The sequence below is a fragment of the Protopterus annectens genome, chromosome 2.part2 (assembly GCF_019279795.1).
Source record: "Protopterus annectens isolate FY-2018-M chromosome 2.part2, PAN1.0, whole genome shotgun sequence".
Taxonomy (NCBI): Eukaryota; Metazoa; Chordata; order Ceratodontiformes; family Protopteridae; genus Protopterus; species Protopterus annectens.
Window position 1 is genome coordinate 593,269,391 of NC_056730.1, and position 17,838 is coordinate 593,287,228.

Here is a 17,838-nt window from a genome sequence, read left to right on the forward strand (position 1 = left end):
GTTGGGGAAACTTTTCTTGCCTCAGACCGATGTCAGACAAAGTTAATAATTGTATTTCTTGTGGGAAGCAAATACCGCACAAGGATTTCCATTCCCTCTGTATACCTTGTTTAGGCCCAGACCACGACGTCTGTCGCTTTTGTGCTACATTCTACAAACGCACTGTTAAGCGTCGGGCGGAGTTCGCCCAGCATTATTTTGGGAAAGCATTTAACTATACTATGTCATCGGATACTCGACTCCGGTTTTGTCTAAAAAACGCAAAGACAAGGACCGACACACGAGGTCCGCGGCCTCTACCGACACCACGCCAAAGCCGACTTCACGTGGTCCGGTTCTCAGCGAGGCGCCTACGCAGCCCCTGACTACCAACGACATTTCTTTGACGGTGTCTCCTGTGCCCGAGGTCGCAGGCTCCTCGGCCCACACCCGACTACAGATACCGAAGCCTCTCTTGGCGTTGAAACTCAGAATGTGGACAGGTCCACCTCCACTCAAGGTGTCTTCAGACCTTCCTCTTCTTTCTCCATCAAGGCTTTCATAAAGTCTAAAGCAACCATGCACTCTAAGAGACCAGCTACACAGGGCCCATCTCCAGGCCCCATGCCTAAGAAACAGATGCTTAAAATGGCTGAGGATTTAATTACTCTTACCAGAGGTTCTCAGCCCCCTCCGGACAAAAGGCCTAGAGTGGAGGAAGATTCCACCTCCTCTGATCAGGGCTCCATTTAGGGCTCCATTATTTCAGAGCACTCTGATCAGGAACATTCTTACTCTCCTTTTGAAGACTCTTATGCGGAGGAGTCCATCCCTTCTGTATCCCCCCCTGAGGATTACTCATTTGGGGAAACTTTGCATACCTTAAGGGAACACTTCCACTGGGAAGGCCAGGATTATTCAGATTCCAAGAAAAGGCTCAGGGAATTTCTCTTGCTTCCTCAGCACAGGCCTCTGGCTATACCTCCTGTCTTGGACATCCTAGATGATGTTTACTCGGAGGCCTGCCTTAACCCGGACTCTCTACCTCCAGCTCCAGTTAAGCCTGACAGGTACTACAGGGTCCCTGACTCACACCAATTTCTATACAAAAGCCATGCTGCTGACCCAGAAACCATCTCACAGGGCCCCAAGGGAGTTAAGGCCTCCATTGCTAAAAATCCATTGCCTTCCGAGAGATTCCAGATCCTTAGAAAGGTGGCAAAAAAGGTATATACCTCGGCTACCTTATCCATGAGGGCCTTAAACTGTCAGTTTCATATGCTAAAATACCAACAGTTTTTGTTATCACAATTGAAAAGTAAAATGTCACAACCTGAACAACCAGACTTGAAGGAGTTGCAGGATTTGATGCATAGTGCAGAACAAGTGGGTAAGCATACCTTACAATGTGGTTTTGATGCTCTAGAGGCCTCATGTAGAGCTGCTGTTACAGGATCAGTCATACATAGGCATGCCTGGCTCAAGGAACAAGCCTTGCCCGATCATGTCAAAGCTAAATTACTAGACGCCCCTCTTCAAAAGGATGTACTATTTGGTGCTAATGCTGAGGAGGTATTAAGGAAAATGGAGGAAAAGGCTAAATCAATGCAAACTGTGAAAGAATTTCTACAGGTTCAACCCCCACGTTTTAGTAGAAATTGGCCTTCCAAAAACTGGTCCTTTCCTGCCACAGACAGACCCCAAAGAGGCAGATACAGGCGCCCGAGGGGCAGAGGACAATCCCAAGGATTGTTTAGAGGCAGACAATGGTAAGCTCCTACACAGAGGTGGTGAGGACAACTCGCAATCTTTCAGAAAGCAAACCCAATGACTTTCCCCTTTGCATGCCAACCAGGTCTCAAATGGCAGCCCCCTTAGGAGGAAAGCTGGCATTATTTTCAAAAAATTGGCATATTGTCACAAAGGACAAATGGATCCTGGACATTATAAACAGAGGCTACAAATTCCATTTTCACACCCTTCCAAAAATGAGAGGCATGCCAAACCTGCCACACAATCAAAGGGCAGAGACACAAAGGCAAATTACAGATCTCATAAACATGAAAGCTATTCAAGAGGTACCTACACACGAACAAGGTCAAGGTTTTTATTCCAGGCTATTTCTGGTGCCAAGGAAGGGAAAAGATTGGAGACCTATTTTGGATCTATCCATCCTAAACGCATTTCTACTCGTACCAAAATTCAAGATGCTCACTCTACAGCAACTTCTTCCCATGCTGGGCAAGGAGTCTTGGCTGGTAACTTTGGACCTCAAGGAGGCATACTTGCATGTCCCAATCAGACAAAATTGCAGAAGGTACCTCAGATTTCTTGCAGGTTCAACACATTATCAATTCTCTGCATTGCCCTTTGGCTTATCTACTGCGTCCAGAGTATTCACGAAATGCCTGGCATCAGTAATTGCCTACTGCAGACTTCAAGGGATACAAATATACCCCTATTTGGACGACTGCCTGATCCAAGCGGACAGCAAGCACATTCTTCTGAAACATCTGGCTTATGTAATAATGTTATTGAACACTCTGGGATACACAGTCAACAAAAAGAAATCAAGGCTAATACCCTCTCGGAAGATAATTTTCCTGGGTGCCAATTTGGACACAAACACCCAGATGGCCTACCTCACGCCAGAGAAGCAGGGGCAACTAATTCAATACTTCAGAACACTAGCAAATTGCACCAGGCTGACTGCAAGGAAAATCCTGCAGGCTCTGGGATTCATGGCATCTTGCATCTTACTAATCCCATGTGCAAAGCTGCATATGAGGAAACTACAATGGTACCTGAAAAACATATGGTCTCAACACAGCCACAGTTTGGAAACAATAATACCACTAATTCCATGTCTGCAAAAGGAATTTCTGTGGTGGGCTCAAGCATGGCAAACACAGGTCTTCCATTCAGCAAGCCTCAAGCAAATCATCACAACAGACGCCTCGGACTACGCCTGGGGGGCGCACATGACAGATCGGTGCATTCAGGGCAAATGGTCCCAAAAAGAAAAGCACCTTCACATCAATCAAAAAGAAATGCTAGCAGTAATAAATGCTATTATAGCTTTCAAGGACCTTCTACGACCAGGTCAACTATTGATAAGAACGGACAACACCACAGTTACGTGGTACATAAACAAGCAGGGAGGAACACATTCTTACCCCCTATGCAGACTGGCCATGTCACTTTGGAACATGGCCATGGACTTACAGATGGAACTACAAGCACAGTACTTGCCAGGCAAGGAAAACACACTGGCAGACAACCTAAGCAGGAATATGACAGATCCACACGAATGGAAATTGCATCCAAAAGTTTTTACAGAAATAATCCAAGAATGGGGAAGGCCAGACATAGATCTTTTTGCCTCCCACAAAAATCATCAATTGACAAAATTCTGCTCAAGGATCTTCCATCCAAAGGCCTGGAGAGTGGACGCTCTTTCTTTCAGTTGGACATCAATGACAGTTTATGCCTTCCCACCTCTTCCTCTGCTGCCCAAAGTTCTATTGAAGACCAGAGCAGACAGACCAAAGATGATCCTCATTGCTCCGGACTGGCCAAGGCAACACTGGTACCCACTCCTGAGGAGCCTGACTCATTCCCCACCATGGACCCTGCCTCTAATGCCTCTTCTTCTGACTCTGCACAGCTTCAAAACTCTTCACAGCCAGCTAAAAACACTCAATCTAGCCGCATGGAAGATTCCTTAGCATCACAGCAGGCCCTACTCTCCAAGGAGGTGCAGGATGTCATTTTGGAGGCCAGAAGGCCATCAACTAGAAAAGCTTACTAAGCAAAATGGAAACGTTTTTGTGTCTGGAATGAGAAAAAGGGCCAGGATCCTGGAAAACTGAATTTACCCCAAATACTACAATATTTGGCTGAACTGCTAAGCAGTGGGCTTTCTTTCTCCTCCATCAAAATCCATGCCTCAGCCATTTCTGCAGAATACAACACTGATCCACCTTTATTCTCTCACCCTCTCTTAAGACGGTTCCTCAGAGGGGCTAAGAATTTAAGATCTCCAAGGAAACAACCAATGCCTGCTTGGAATCTTAATTTCATTCTGGAAAAACTGACCTTGCCTCCCTTTGAGCCAGCTGCCTCATCAGATTTGCAATATTTGTCCTGGAAAACAGCTTTCCTTCTGGCTATCACCTCAGCTCGTAGAGTTTCAGAACTACAGGCTCTCATGGCTGTCCAGTCTTTTATCATCTTCCATCAGGACAGAGTTTCCTTACGAACCAACCCGTCCTTTATGCCTAAAGTGGTATCCAGGGTAGCTTTAAATCAGGCCATACATTTTACCTACTTTTTATCCTAATCCTCAAAACAACTGGGAGAGATTACTGCATTCCTTGGACATCCACAGACAACTGCGTTATTATTTGGACAGAACAAAGCCTTTCAGAAAATCAGAACAGCTCTTTGTGGCCTATGCAGTAGGAGCTCAAGGAAAGCCAATTTCCAAACAGACAATCTCAAAATGGATAGCCCACTGCATACGCTTTTGCTATTCCTTTCATGGCAAAACTGTACCTACAGGCATTAGAACTCATTCCACCAGGGCCACAGCCACCTCTGCAGCCTTCCTCAGAGGAGTTCCTACCAAGGATATTTTGGAAGCAGCCACTTGAGTTCTGTGCATACCTTCTCCAAGCACTACAACCTACCATTATACTCCAAATCTAGAGCAGGCTTTGCCACTGCAGTCTTGCAGGGCATTTTGGCTCCTCCTAGTTCCACCTAGTGCCTACCACCCCTTTTTTAGCTTTGGGATTCTACCCATCTGTTATGACTGCAACTGTATGCACGATGAACATAGTACAGTTTTGTACCTACCATAAATGTAGATGTTCGAGTGCTAATACAGCTGCAGTCCAGGTTCCTCCTTCCCTCTTGGGACAGGCCTATAGGCTAACACATCCTCATACAACCTGATTTGGGTATTCATTTATGATGTATTTGCTTGCAACTACTGTATTTTGATTATATTGCACTGCATTATTACACAAATTTATGTATTGCCTTCCTTTTGGGGGCACCTGACATCTGGGGCAAGAAAAACTGAAGAAAATGGCGTCGGCTGGTTCCTTTATACCCCTGTCGCACTGACGTCAGGGAAGAAGCGACGACAACCGACGCCGGACCTAGACTTTGGAATTCGGCCGACCGAGGACCCGCCTGACGGCAGGAGAACCCATCTGTTATGACTGCAGCTGTATTAGCACTCGAACATCTACATTTATGGTAGGTACAAAACTGTACTTTCTTCACCCAGGCCAGGGGGGTACAGCTGCTCATTTCCCATTCTCTCCTGTCATCTTTTCCAACACAGGAGCTGTTATTCAAACTCCGATACTCTGCTGTGCAGTCAGGCTGTATAAATAGTTCTAACATTAGAAGGGACTGTGCCTGTAACCAACAAAGTAAAAATCCAGAGTCTTTGATAGGTTTGGAGTATGATTTGTGTCTTGAGGTAGCTGTACTTTTAGAACTAGCTGGTATATATGGATCATAAAATTTCTGTCACTCCTAGCTAATATTTTTGTAGTGGTTGGCAGGACATGCAAACTGTTCTGTGGCCCTATTCTGTCATCTTATAGAAAAGATTCACTATTAGATTTTACTTTCCCCTGTTGAGGTATCCCTTGCCCTTCCTTTCTTCAGTAAGCAGCCTGATTACTGCTACAAAGTATTGTGAAGTTGCAGAACTGTATATGGCTTGTGATGTGGTGCATTGAAACCTGTTTCCGTCTGGCACTGCCTTTTTGCTGAAGTAGATTGTAGTATAAGTAGCAAAGGAGAGACTGTTCTGTTTTGCATATTAGAAGTATAATTGTGAATATGATGTACCTTCCTTGAAGAAATGAAATGTCCCCCCCTGCGTGTCTTTCAGGTATAACATTTTTAAAGGTTGCCCCAAAGCAAAGACTTGCACCATTATATTGCGAGGAGGTGCAGAGCAATTCATGGAGGAAACTGAAAGGTCCCTACATGATGCCATTATGATAGTCAGAAGAGCAATTAAGGTAAGTTGCATGATTTTTACAGTAGTAATAGTATCTGTAGATGGTGTACGTGCATGGACCCATACTAAAACCTCTTGAGTAGCTGACATTTCCCTGTAGTACCCCCACACCAATGCTGTAAATTGGCATTGACTACTTGTGTATATAGGTGAGTAGATTGCTGTTTGTGTTCATTTTGTATTGTAAGCCTTTGGTTCTTACCTTTACAAACCCTTCCGTTTCAGTGCCCTTCTGTTTTGGACAGAATTTGCCTGTTCATTTATTTATAATAAAAGCATACGAAATTGAGAGTTCCTGTGCAACTTAATTTCTTTTTTGTCTACATTTATTTTCTGTATGCATTAGACCTTTTTCATTTTTTCTGTTATTTTGGGCAGCATTTGCCTGCATAGAGTACTAAAAATGTTCATTAATGTGCAGTCTAGCAGGCACAATGTGATATTTATTGCAGAAGGTTTGAGGTCATACTAGCTTGTACATGAGCAATTGCCATAGGTAATTTATGTCTAGCTACATTGTTATACCAGAGCTCAAGTTTTGATCTTAAGGAGATCTGAATATTGGTGAAAATGGATTGATCTGTAGAGCATACCAAGTTTTTGGTATGTTTTTATACAGTTTTGAATATGAAGATGCCATTTATAATCTATTGTGACGTCAAGTAGCTTAATGTGTGGTACAATTTAATTTTCAGTGTTGTTGAGAGGATATTTTGAAAGTTTTTTTAATGTGTGTTTGTGATTTAGGGAGACATGAGTAATTTAGTCTTTTTTGGATTTAGGAAAGATTGTCATTGAGCCAATTTTCAATGGATGGTTTATAAATGGGAAGGACCATCAGACAAACATATGACAGTGGAATCATCTGCATATTATATAACTGTAGCTTGTTGGGAAGATGTATGTAGATTGTTTATAAATTTGTAGAAACCAAAGAGGTTCAGGTATGGAGCCTTGTGGAACCCCTTTATTAACTGTGAGGAAAGGTGAATATGGTGTGAGAGTACTTTGGTGTGACAGACTGTATCAAAGGCTTTGGAAAGATCTAAAAACAGGAAAGAGACTACGTTGTCTCTGGCTTTTAATAGACTATAAAGGCAACCAAGGCAGTTATGCTACGACCTGGGCAAAAGCAATTTTGGGTAGAGTAACATGTTTTCTTGGAGTACATATTGTAAAAGTTGGTTATGAATGCATTAATATTTTGGAAAGTGGGGACAGAGTTGCAATAGAGCTGAAGTTTATTTCAGTGGAGTTGCCCCCTTTATAAAGAGGAATTTTGTAATTTTTGTTTTCCAGAGATATGGGACATATGATTATTTAATGGATCAACTGATTAAGCTGGAGATTAGATAAACAACGGAGGGAGCAACAATGTGTAGATATTCAGTTGGTAGATTGTCAACAGAGGGAGAGAAGGGATTATGTTTGCTCAGTAAATTCTTTTGTAGAAGTAGATAGTGATTTTAAGGTGAAGGGGATATTATTGGAAGTTTGTCAGTGGGTGGCAGGGTTCTGCAGGGAGCTTTGGGTAAGGGTGGCAATTGAGTCAGTGAAATCGGAATCAAATTTAGAAGCAGTTTCTAAGGGGGAGATGTCAGGACAAGGGTTAGGGGTAGTAGGTGTTCCAGGATGCAATATTTTCTTGATAGAAGACCAAAATTTTAGGGGTTGAAGTAAACCTGTTTTTTGTCAGCAGTGACTTGTTTTTTTCTAAAGTTTCAAAGTTGTTTGCAGGTGAGCTTGGGATTTGTATTTTTGCCCGCTTTTCCAAGCCTTGCTCCTCTTGTACATTAATGTTCTGCTAAAATGTAACCGCCAGGGTGTTTGTTTGGATTTAACTCTTTCTTATTGCCCTCTCTCCTATGTGGCGCTCCTGTACTTACTAATATCAAATCCTCCTCAAAAGCTAAACTTGAGACTTGTAACAAAATCGCCAAATTCACTACCAACACCAAACACTTTACCCTCCCACTAACCATTAAAACTACTCAAAATCCTGCCGCTTTCAAAACTTCTCTAACAGACTGCCTTTCTTCTGTCTGGAGTTGCACCTGCTCCTTGTGCCCACCTCTTAAAAAAAAAAAAAAAAAAAAAAAAAATTCTGCCTAATGTAAATATTGATGTTTAATATATACTATGTATTAATGCCATACAAAACTCTTGTTACGCTACTGCCAGAAATGTCTGAGACATGTCAAGCTTTACCTTTGCTGCTCTTTTTTTTAGTCAGTTTGTTACCTCAACAGTTATTCAACTTATTTATCTTTGTTGTATATACTGTTGTAATGCACTCATATTTTGTGTACATGTCTATGTTCATGTCATTTGTGGAGCTTTCTCCCCGGGCCTCCACTGAAAATGAGCTCATATCAGCCCAGTAGACTACCCTGATAAACAAATGCAAATGGGAGCATGGCTGTAGAGGATATGTAGAAATACTGTATTAAATTGTTGAACAGCATTACCCAGTGGTAGGGTATAGAGGATGGACCAGTTAATGATATCATTAAAGATATTGGTATTGAAATCTGAAAGGGTAAGACGGTCATTATAAAGGTACTGTTTGGTATGGTGGGTTGCTAATCTCTGAACATAGGTGGGATGCTGGTCACTTAGGGAGTCTGGGTGGGTTTTTGGACAGTTGCAAAGATTAGAGTTTGAGACTAATATCCAGTCGAGAGTAGTCCCAGTGGTACTAGCTTTGAAGGGTTTACCAGCTAATATTGACATCACCAAGAATTACTAGTTCATGAGAAGTGGAACTAGTTACCTAGTGTAAGATATCCTCCAGAATACAGATGTTATTTGCTGGAGGAAAATGTAGGGCATTTACACACAGTGGTGTGTCCTTGTTTAGTTTACAGTGAGAGACTATGAGCTCAGCAGTGTGGAATTTAGAGAACTAGACAAGAGATGCATAAATGTGGTTAGAGAACAAGCGTGCTACACTGCCACCTTTTAATTTAATCTGTCTGAACAGATAAGGGAGAATTTCTGAGTCTTTTATACATGGCTTGAACCATGTTTCTATAAGATTAATAATGTCTGGTGAGTAATGAGTGATCCAGAAATTAAATTCAGAAACTTTATTTTGAATATTCACAGAAGTGATTTTCAGAGTTTCAGTAAATGCTGGCATCAGGAGAGAGGGTGGTGAAGAGAAGCAGTCAGGACATGAGTTTGAGTGTACATCACTGCATAAAGTAATATTTTTGAGTGTCCACAGATTAGTAGGAGTTTGGTTGTGTTAGTATTTTGCACCTTCTGTAAATAAAGAGATGAGTTAAGAATTTTATTTCTTCAAAGGAGATGGGGGATAAGCAGAATAAGCAGTAATTAGCTTGTTTTTTCTCAAATATTTTTTTTCAGTTAAAATAACATTTACATAACATTTTTAAATATTTTAAGCTTATATAGACAATATTTACAATAGCGTGACTTTCAGTTATATACACAGTATGTTATTAAATATCGAATTAACAGATCAGTTATCAGAGATACAATATTGAATCTGAAGTAGGATATTCATTTGTCTGCAACCTGTGGGTTATGGATCCGATATCGGATCCGAACTGGCATGGTTTTCCAGCTATGGATCCAAGCTCTCAGCTCCTCCCCTCACCCATAATGCCCTGCTCTACCCTCATGACCCCAGATCTCGTTTGCCGCGCATGGTGACTGGATTGGTTTCTATAGCTCTCAGCTAAGTGATAGTTTTTCTAACTGTTAATACAGAGTTTTGAAGTTTTTTATTCATTTTTGTGTGAAAGTTTAGGTATTCCTCTTTGATATTTTACTTTAGAGTTAATTTAAGTATTTTTTTCCCTCCCCTCGCTGTTGGCGTAGTGTGTGTGTGTTGGGCCTGTGTGTGTATTTTGTTTTAGTTACTTTAGTTAGTAGCTTGTTTATAGATTGGGATGGCTGAACAGCCCAAATCTATATTTTCTAAATGCTCCGAGTGTGGCCATAAGCTTTCCCCGGCTGATGGCCACACTCGGTGTGTTAGGTGCCTGGGGGTTGAACACCTCACATCTGGATGCTCCATTTGTGCAGGGTTCAACCCCAGGGCACTGAAGGAGCGGAGGTCCAAGCTTGTCTTGGCGGGCCTTTTACCGCCGGACTCGGCTCCGACCTCCGCTCCTTCGGGAGTAACCGTGGTTTCGGTTCTTCCCTCCGTGGCACCCCCTCCTCCTACTGGGACTCAACCTCCCATTTCTGGGGAGGAGAGGGATGCTAGGAAAAAGGACCGGAGGGAGAAGCACCACAAGCGGCGGGCCGAGACCTCTGTTTCGGCCCCGCCAGCCAAGCGGGCTTCTCCCCCGGCTCCGTTGTCGGCTCGGTCTCCTCCTTCTCGGCTCCGGTCCCCAGTGTGCTTTTCACCGGGTCCTGAGGAGGAGGAGACCCGATCTCCGTCGAGGCTATCGAGGAGGCACTCCAGGCCTACCTCGGTAGCCTCGTCGAGATCTACATATAGCCTTTCGGATGCTGATCTGGACCGGATGATGAGAAGATTCATCCAGGCCCAGATGCAGATGGGAGTGCTCTTGCCTCCCCCCCCCTCTGGGGGGGAGCTCAACACCCTTTTTCAAACCTATTGCTCCTTCTCCGACCCGCTATCCGGGTTCGGAGCAGCTGGAGCCGAGCAGCTCCGGAGCCGGGGGTGGGTCGGCGCCGATAGTACTTGGTACTTCGGATCCGACCCTGCCCTCGAGTGCATCGGATCCGACCTCTCGGAGCCTGGATCCGAGCCTCGGATCCGGGGATCAGTGCTCGCCGGCGCCGTCTGTGTCGGAGCGCACTGTCCCGCCGGATCCGGCGCTTGGCGCCGGCTCCGATCCACTCTTCGGATCCGAGGGAGCCGATTGTCGGATCCTTTGTTCGAGGTCGGCTCCCCTTCGGCGTTTGATGTAGTGGAGAGGGCCCTGTTGAGGGTCTCCGGACCACGGCACTTGTTCCGGCTCCGTCCCGCGCTCCCTCTGCACTGGGCCAGGCTTCCACCATCTGGCCCCTGGGACAGCCCGCTTCTGTGCCCCAAGTTGCTCCAATGGAACAAGTTGCTGTTTGCGAGGACTCCTCTGACAGCCCCCAGAGGATGTCCCTCGCAAGCATACGTGCAAAAGGAGGCACATTGACTCCCCGAGTCTCTCACAGAAGACACGGACTTGGAGGAAGGGAAGGCTCCCCACGGTCACCCCGAGGATGTCTCATTTGGAGACATCATGGAAATGCTCCGTATAAGGGGTGGTCTGCCCCCAAGTCTTCCTCGGACGAGTCCGTGTTCTTGGAGGCATTTGAAGCGGGCCCGTCTACCTCTTGGGTGTCCCCTCCTGCCGACCCCCTGGTGGACCTCATTACCACCAGGGCGTGGAAGGAACCGGACACCGTGGAGCCAATTCCTAAGAGGCCCGATAGGATCCTTAGCCCACCGTCCAACCGTGCCCATTGGAGTAAGGGGCCTCCGGTAGATGCCATGTTGACGGCGGCGGCCACCAAGAGGGAACTGGCTCAGGAGAGTCCCTCAGTCCATCCCCCGAGCAAGGAGTCTCGGATGATGGACCGCTTGGGGAAGCGGATGTTTAGTTCAGCGACCTTCTCGGTAAGGGCGCTGAACTACTTGGCACATGTCATTAGGATGCAGCGAGATCTCATTAAAGAATATGTTGCATCTCCCCCAGAGTCCATTTCGGAGGAGGACAGGGTTCTGCACTCCACCCGTATGGCCACTCTTAGGTCAGTTACTAATACCTCTATGCAGCTACTCTCCCACGCTACGGAAGGCGCCGCTAGAGCTGCGGGGACAGGCCTAGTCACTAGACGTCAGGCCTGGCTCCGTCACTGCGATTTTTCTGAGCCCTTCAAAGCGTCATTTGCGAACGCCCCCTTTGATGGTTCTGCTCTCTTTGGCAAAACCGTTCGAGACGTTGACCCAGAGCGAGAAGGACGGGAAGACGCTGTCTGCCGTCGGAATTCGCTTCTCTGCACCCCAGAGGCCCTACTCTAGGAACCAAAAGGGTCAGAAGAAGATGTGGTTCCGGAAGTCGCAGCAGTCCCAGCCTGCTCCGGACAACCAGTCCTTCCGTGGCAGAGGAGGACAGGGAGGACGCCGCCCTAGAGGCAGAGGGGCTCCCAGAAACTTGGGTCCAGGGAACCTTTCTCTGAGCGGCCCGCAGCAACCCTGAGGGGTTGCCCGACTGCTCCACTCTGGAGGCAGTCGGGGGCGTTCGGGGCACCTAGCGGCATGGGAGTCCATAACATCAGACCGCTGGGTTCTCCAAATCATATCCAGAGGATATCGCATCCCTTTCCTTCACCTTCCAAAGTTGAAGTCCCTCCCAGGCGTCCCACCCGGTCAGCGGGAGGCCGCTTTGGCAGAAATTGGCCATCTGCTAAAGAAAAGAGCCATCCAGCCCGTCCCCAGACCAGATCGGATCAAGGTTCTACTCCAGGTTCTTTTTAGTGCCAAAGAAGACGGGGAACTAAGACCAATCCTAGACCTCTCTCTCTTGAATCTGGCAGTCCCCAAAGAAAAATTCGAATGGTCACTCTGCAATCTATTCTCCCCTTCTGGGAGAAAATCACTGGATGTGCTCGATAGACCTCAAGGACGCGTACTACCACATCCTGATGGACAGGTGCTCCAGGAGGTTCCTCCGCTTCCGGCTGGGAGCCAGTCACTACCAGTTCCGGTCCTTCCCTTTGGTCTCACCACAGCCCCCAGGGTGTTCACCAAAGTATTAGCAGTGGTAGCAGCCCACCTGAGGCTTCAGGGGTGCAGGTGTTTCCCTACCTGGACGACTGGCTTCTTACCGCCCCAACAAGGCATCTACTTTTATTGGCGCGAGACTCCTTTCTCTATCTTGCTCCTTTTCTGGGCATCACAATAAATACAAAGAAATCCAACCTGGCGCCCACACAGCTCTTAGATTTTATAGGGGCCAGGCTAGACACAAGGAGTTCTGAGCCTTCCTCACTGCGGACAGAGTTCAAAATCTGCAGCTCCAGGTGCGGGCCATTCTCCACTCAAGTTCTGTTCCGGCGGAGTTGGTCCTGAGGGCTCTAGGGTCCATGGCATCTGCTATAGCACTTCTTCCTCTTGCCAGGCTCAATATGCGCATTCTACAGTGGACGCTCTTAGTACAGTGGTCATACCTTGCTCTCCCCATGTATCATCCCATTGCGATCAGCAAGGCTTGCAAGCGGTCCCTCTTGTGGTGGCTTCACTCCCCGGATCTCCACAGGGGCCGCCCATTTTGTGCTTCTCCCCCTCTCGCCACGGTGACCACGGACGCCTCCCGCCTCGGGTGGGGGGGGCACTTTGCGGGCCGGACCGTCCAAGGCACGTGGGACGATTCAGAGACCTTACTGCATATCAATGTTCTAGAGATGAGAGCAGTGCTCTTACCGTTGCTAGCACTTCAGGACTTTCTTCCCTTGGGAACAATTGCGATTCAATCGGACAACATGTCTGTGGTCTGGTACATCAACAAGCAAGGGGGAACAAGGTCTTACCCTCTTTGTCGAGAAGCCATGAGAGTTTGGGAATGGGCAATCTCCACCAACCGCTTTCTAATAGCAACGCACATTCCGGGTCGGTCCAACATCCTAGCGGATAAGCTCAGTCGCACCATTCTGACCCCTTACGAGTGGTCTCTCAATTGTCGAGTAGCGGAACGCATATTCGCACGGTGGGGAACCCCTTCATGCGATCTTTTTGCCTCTCCCTCAAACACCAAGTGCGACAGTTGTTTCGCTCTGATACCTCCTCCGGAGGTTCCCCAAGAGACGCTCTGGTGCATGCTTGGCCACCCGGTCTTCTGTATGCTTATCCACCCTTGCCTCTGATGCTCCAAGTTCTTCAGAAAGCCTCTCGGGTGGGTTGCAGAATGATTCTCATTGCTCCGTTTTGGCCTCGACAGATCTGGTTCCCCTTCCTAAGGTTTCACTCGGTGAATCCTCCTTGGATTCTAGATCCCATCCCGGATCTGATATCCCATCCATCCTGCATTCCTCCTCCGAATCTGGACAACCTGAAGCTGACCGCTTGGCTGCTCCAGTTCCACTCTTGATCAGGACTCGGTATTTCGTCACCTGTTAAGGCAATTTTGGTGGCAGCTCATAAACCATCCACTAGAAAGGTTTACGCAGCAAGTGGAAACGTTTTTCTTGTGGGCGGGGCAAGGCCTGAATCCATTCACGGTTCCTCTTCCATTAGTGCTTGACTTTCTAACCACTCTCTTTAACGATGGTGCCAGCAGTTCCACTGTCAAAGTACAACTGGCGGCAATTTCTCATTATCACATTGGCCATGACTCTAATCCTCTTATGTCAGCCAAATTGTGTAAAATTTTTCTTAAAGGTACTTTTCTTCTCAGGCCCCCTATAAAACAAGCGGTTCCTCCTTGGGACCTCTCTCTGGTTCTACAGGCCTTGACCGCCCCCCCTTTCGAGCCAGCGGCTATGGTGGATCTCAAATTCTTGTCCTACAAGACAGCCTTTTTGGTAGCCATTACATCGGCCAAGAGAGTTTCTGAGCTTCAAGCATTATCAGCTAAACCTCCTTACTTGGTATTTCATCCGGACCGTGTCTACCTCAGGACCAACCCGTCCTTTCTTCCTAAAGTCGCTTCTGAAGCAAACATCAATCAGTCCATTAACCTCCCTGTTTTCTTCCCTAAATATGAAAACAAAGGTGAATATAAGCTCCATTCATTAGATGTTCACAGGCAACTTAGATTTTATCTGAACAGGACGGCTGGTCATAGGCAATCCGACCAGTTGTTTATTTCCTTTGCAAAATTCAATTTGGGCAAGCCAATTTCTAAAGTTTCTCTGTCCGCTGGATTTCACAGTGCATCTTATTGGCTTATCAAGCTTCAGGAAGGCCCGACCGGAGGGTGTTCATGCCCATTCAACCCGGTCAGTATCTACCTCGGCAGCCTTCAAGGCTAGGATTCCTCTAGATGATATTTGTGCAGCAGCCACGTGGGCTTCATCTCATACTTTTATTTCCCACTATAAGTTGGATCTTGCATCTAGGGTAGAGCATCCTTTGGCTCAGCGGTGCTCCGGAATATCCTTCCATGATGGCGCCCAAGATTCAGGTAGCTGGGGACTCTGTCCCACAGGTTGCAGACAAATGAATATCCTACTTCAGATTTAGAAGTTATGTACTCACCATAACGTTCCATCTGAGTAGGTGTATTCATTTGTCTGCAACCATCCCGCCCTCCTATCCCCCTGGCCTTTCAGTTTCCTGCATATTCTATGTTACCCTTTTCAGGGTGTTGTTGCTTTGGCAAACTCGATCTGAGGTCATGAGGGTAGAGCAGGGCATTATGGGTGAGGGGAGGAGCTGAGAGCTTGGATCCATAGCTGGAAAACCATGCCGGTTCGGATCCGATATCGGATCCATAACCCACAGGTTGCAGACAAATGAATACACCTACTCAGATGGAACGTTATGGTGAGTACATAACTTCTAATTATTGCAGTGTGTCCAACAAAGATATAACTTTCTTCTAAGGATTATTTACCAGTGGCCTGGGATAAATTCGTAGTTCTTTGATTTTTATTTCCATCAATGCAGTTGTCTTCAGTAAAGTGTAGAATTCTTCCAAGGTCGGGGCCGGGGTTGTATTTGATTTGCACCTTCTGGTTACGCATTTCCTAGGTATAGCAAGTATTGTCCATAACAAATACATATTTGTCTTATTCAGATAGGGACCTTCATTTACATTTAGAATTATCAGTACTTAGTTAAGGTAAAGGATTCATTAAATAAAGCTTGTAAAAAATGATTGATAACATTCAAATATGATTTAATTTTATTACATTCATGAAAAATATGAATCCAGTCTGCTTTATTTGACTTTTCACACCTCCAGCAAAAACCATTTGTAGTAGTACTGATCTTTTTAATTCTATCTGGCGTTAAAAATGCTCTATGTAAGTATTTCCAGTTAAATATTTTCCAGTACTGTGTGTTAGAGGTTGTAATTAACTTGATAGTAATATGTTAATTTTAATTTCTTCTGTTAACTGCAATGACTAACCTTTTTGTTAAGAACTGCCAGTATGATGGTTTGGGAATTGTTTATATGTTAACTCTTTATATAAATTTGAAATGGAATTTTTCTTTTCACAACTATTACATATAAATTCATACAGAAAACTTATTAGATTTGGAATATCTTTAAATGAGGAATTATTAATCAGTCTGCATAAATTTTGAGTGTACATTAGAATGCTTTGTAAGGTTAACCAATCCTGTGTTGGAATTTTGTAAGCAGTTTTTATCATATGTATATCTAAAACATTTAATTTATTTGCACATTGAAACCAGCATAAGAATCCATTTTGTTCCCAGGAGGTTATTGTTTCCCTATATATTTTGTGAGGAAAGTTCTTAGTGATGGTAAATGAGGTTAAAAGGTCAAACCATAGTTTTAGATCTATGTTTGCATTGATAAGTTTCCTAAAGTAATTAATAATTAATCGTTGTTTTAGAAGGTTTTGTTATATTATATTGTATACTTATGCATAGTGTGTACCAGGGTTTGTTTGATTTGTCTACTATTAATTTTTTTTTTTAACAGATTAAATTCATTTGTTAATATAGCCGTTGTTAATTCTTTCCATTTGGCAAAATAATTTGGATTTATTCAGTGTATTGTAGTTTTAAGCACAGATGCTTTTATATATGTTTCTGGGAAGTTCAGTTCTCCTTTTTTCCAGGGTCTAATGTGATGAGTTAGAGCAACTCTTCTTTTTGGGATACCATAAACATTTTATTAAACATGAGTTTATTTCTTTAAGAATGTATCTTTCAGGAATTAACTGTATTGCTAATACTACATATAGTATTTTTGGCAATAAGACCATTTTTATTAATTGCAATCTGTCTTCAAAAGTTAATATAATTTTGTTCCACTTTTCGATATTTTTTTTTATTTTTTAAATGTTTTTATAATTTATTAATATTGTTTCGTTTATATTTTTGCATAACATTATTGCTAAATAATTTAGCGTAAATTCTTGTTTTCATATGATGGATTTATCTGTAACTTGTAGTTTTTTCTTATTTAAAAATAGAAATTTTGATCTGTTACTGTAGACCTGAAATCTTATAAAAGTTCTCCATTACTTCTAGTTCTCTTAATGACTCTCTGGAGTTTGATAGGGTTAATAAAATATCAGCAAAAAGTATTATTTTAGATATGTATTGGTCATAGACTTCTATTCCTTTTATTCCTGGATTATTGCGTATTATTTCTGCAAGTGTTTCTATAGCCAAAGCAAATAAAATAGGAGAAAGGGGGCATCCTTGTTCAGTACCTTTTGCTATATGGATGTATTCTGAGGTGAAAGGACCTAATTTAAGGTAGGCTAAGTTATTAATATATATGTTTTTAGTAATGAGATGAAGGGAGGAGGAAATTCAAATAATAAAGTTTTAAATGGAATTCCCAGTTGAGGGAATAAAAGGCTTTTTTCTATGTCTAATCCGATTACAAGTGTTTCTATCTTCTTTATTCACATAATCTGAGTAAATATCCTTTTAATATTATCATGTGTGTGCCTGCTATATACAAATCCAGTTTGATCATTATTAATTGTCTTTGAAAGTGGAATTTTCATTCTGTTAGCTAGTATTGACATGAATATTTTGTAATCATTATTCAGTAATGATATAGTTCTGTATACGGTGCAAAGGTCTGATGGTTTATTATCTTTTAGAATTGGTGTTACGAGAGAATATTTCCATGAGAGTAGTATTTTTGCTTCTGACTGGACTTCTAGCAAAGTTT

The 17,838-nt window shown here is 44.1% G+C and overlaps 1 protein-coding gene across 2 annotated transcripts in view; it reads left to right on the forward strand.

The window, feature by feature from the left end:
• Positions 1 to 17,838, forward strand: part of CCT7 (chaperonin containing TCP1 subunit 7) — a 1,331,840-nt gene that overhangs the window by 1,102,122 nt on the left and 211,880 nt on the right. For both annotated transcript variants that reach the window (XM_044064044.1, XM_044064045.1), the window contains one exon: positions 5,897 to 6,029. In XM_044064044.1, the coding sequence (XP_043919979.1) occupies positions 5,897 to 6,029 (133 nt within the window). The remainder of the gene's footprint in view (positions 1 to 5,896; positions 6,030 to 17,838) is intronic.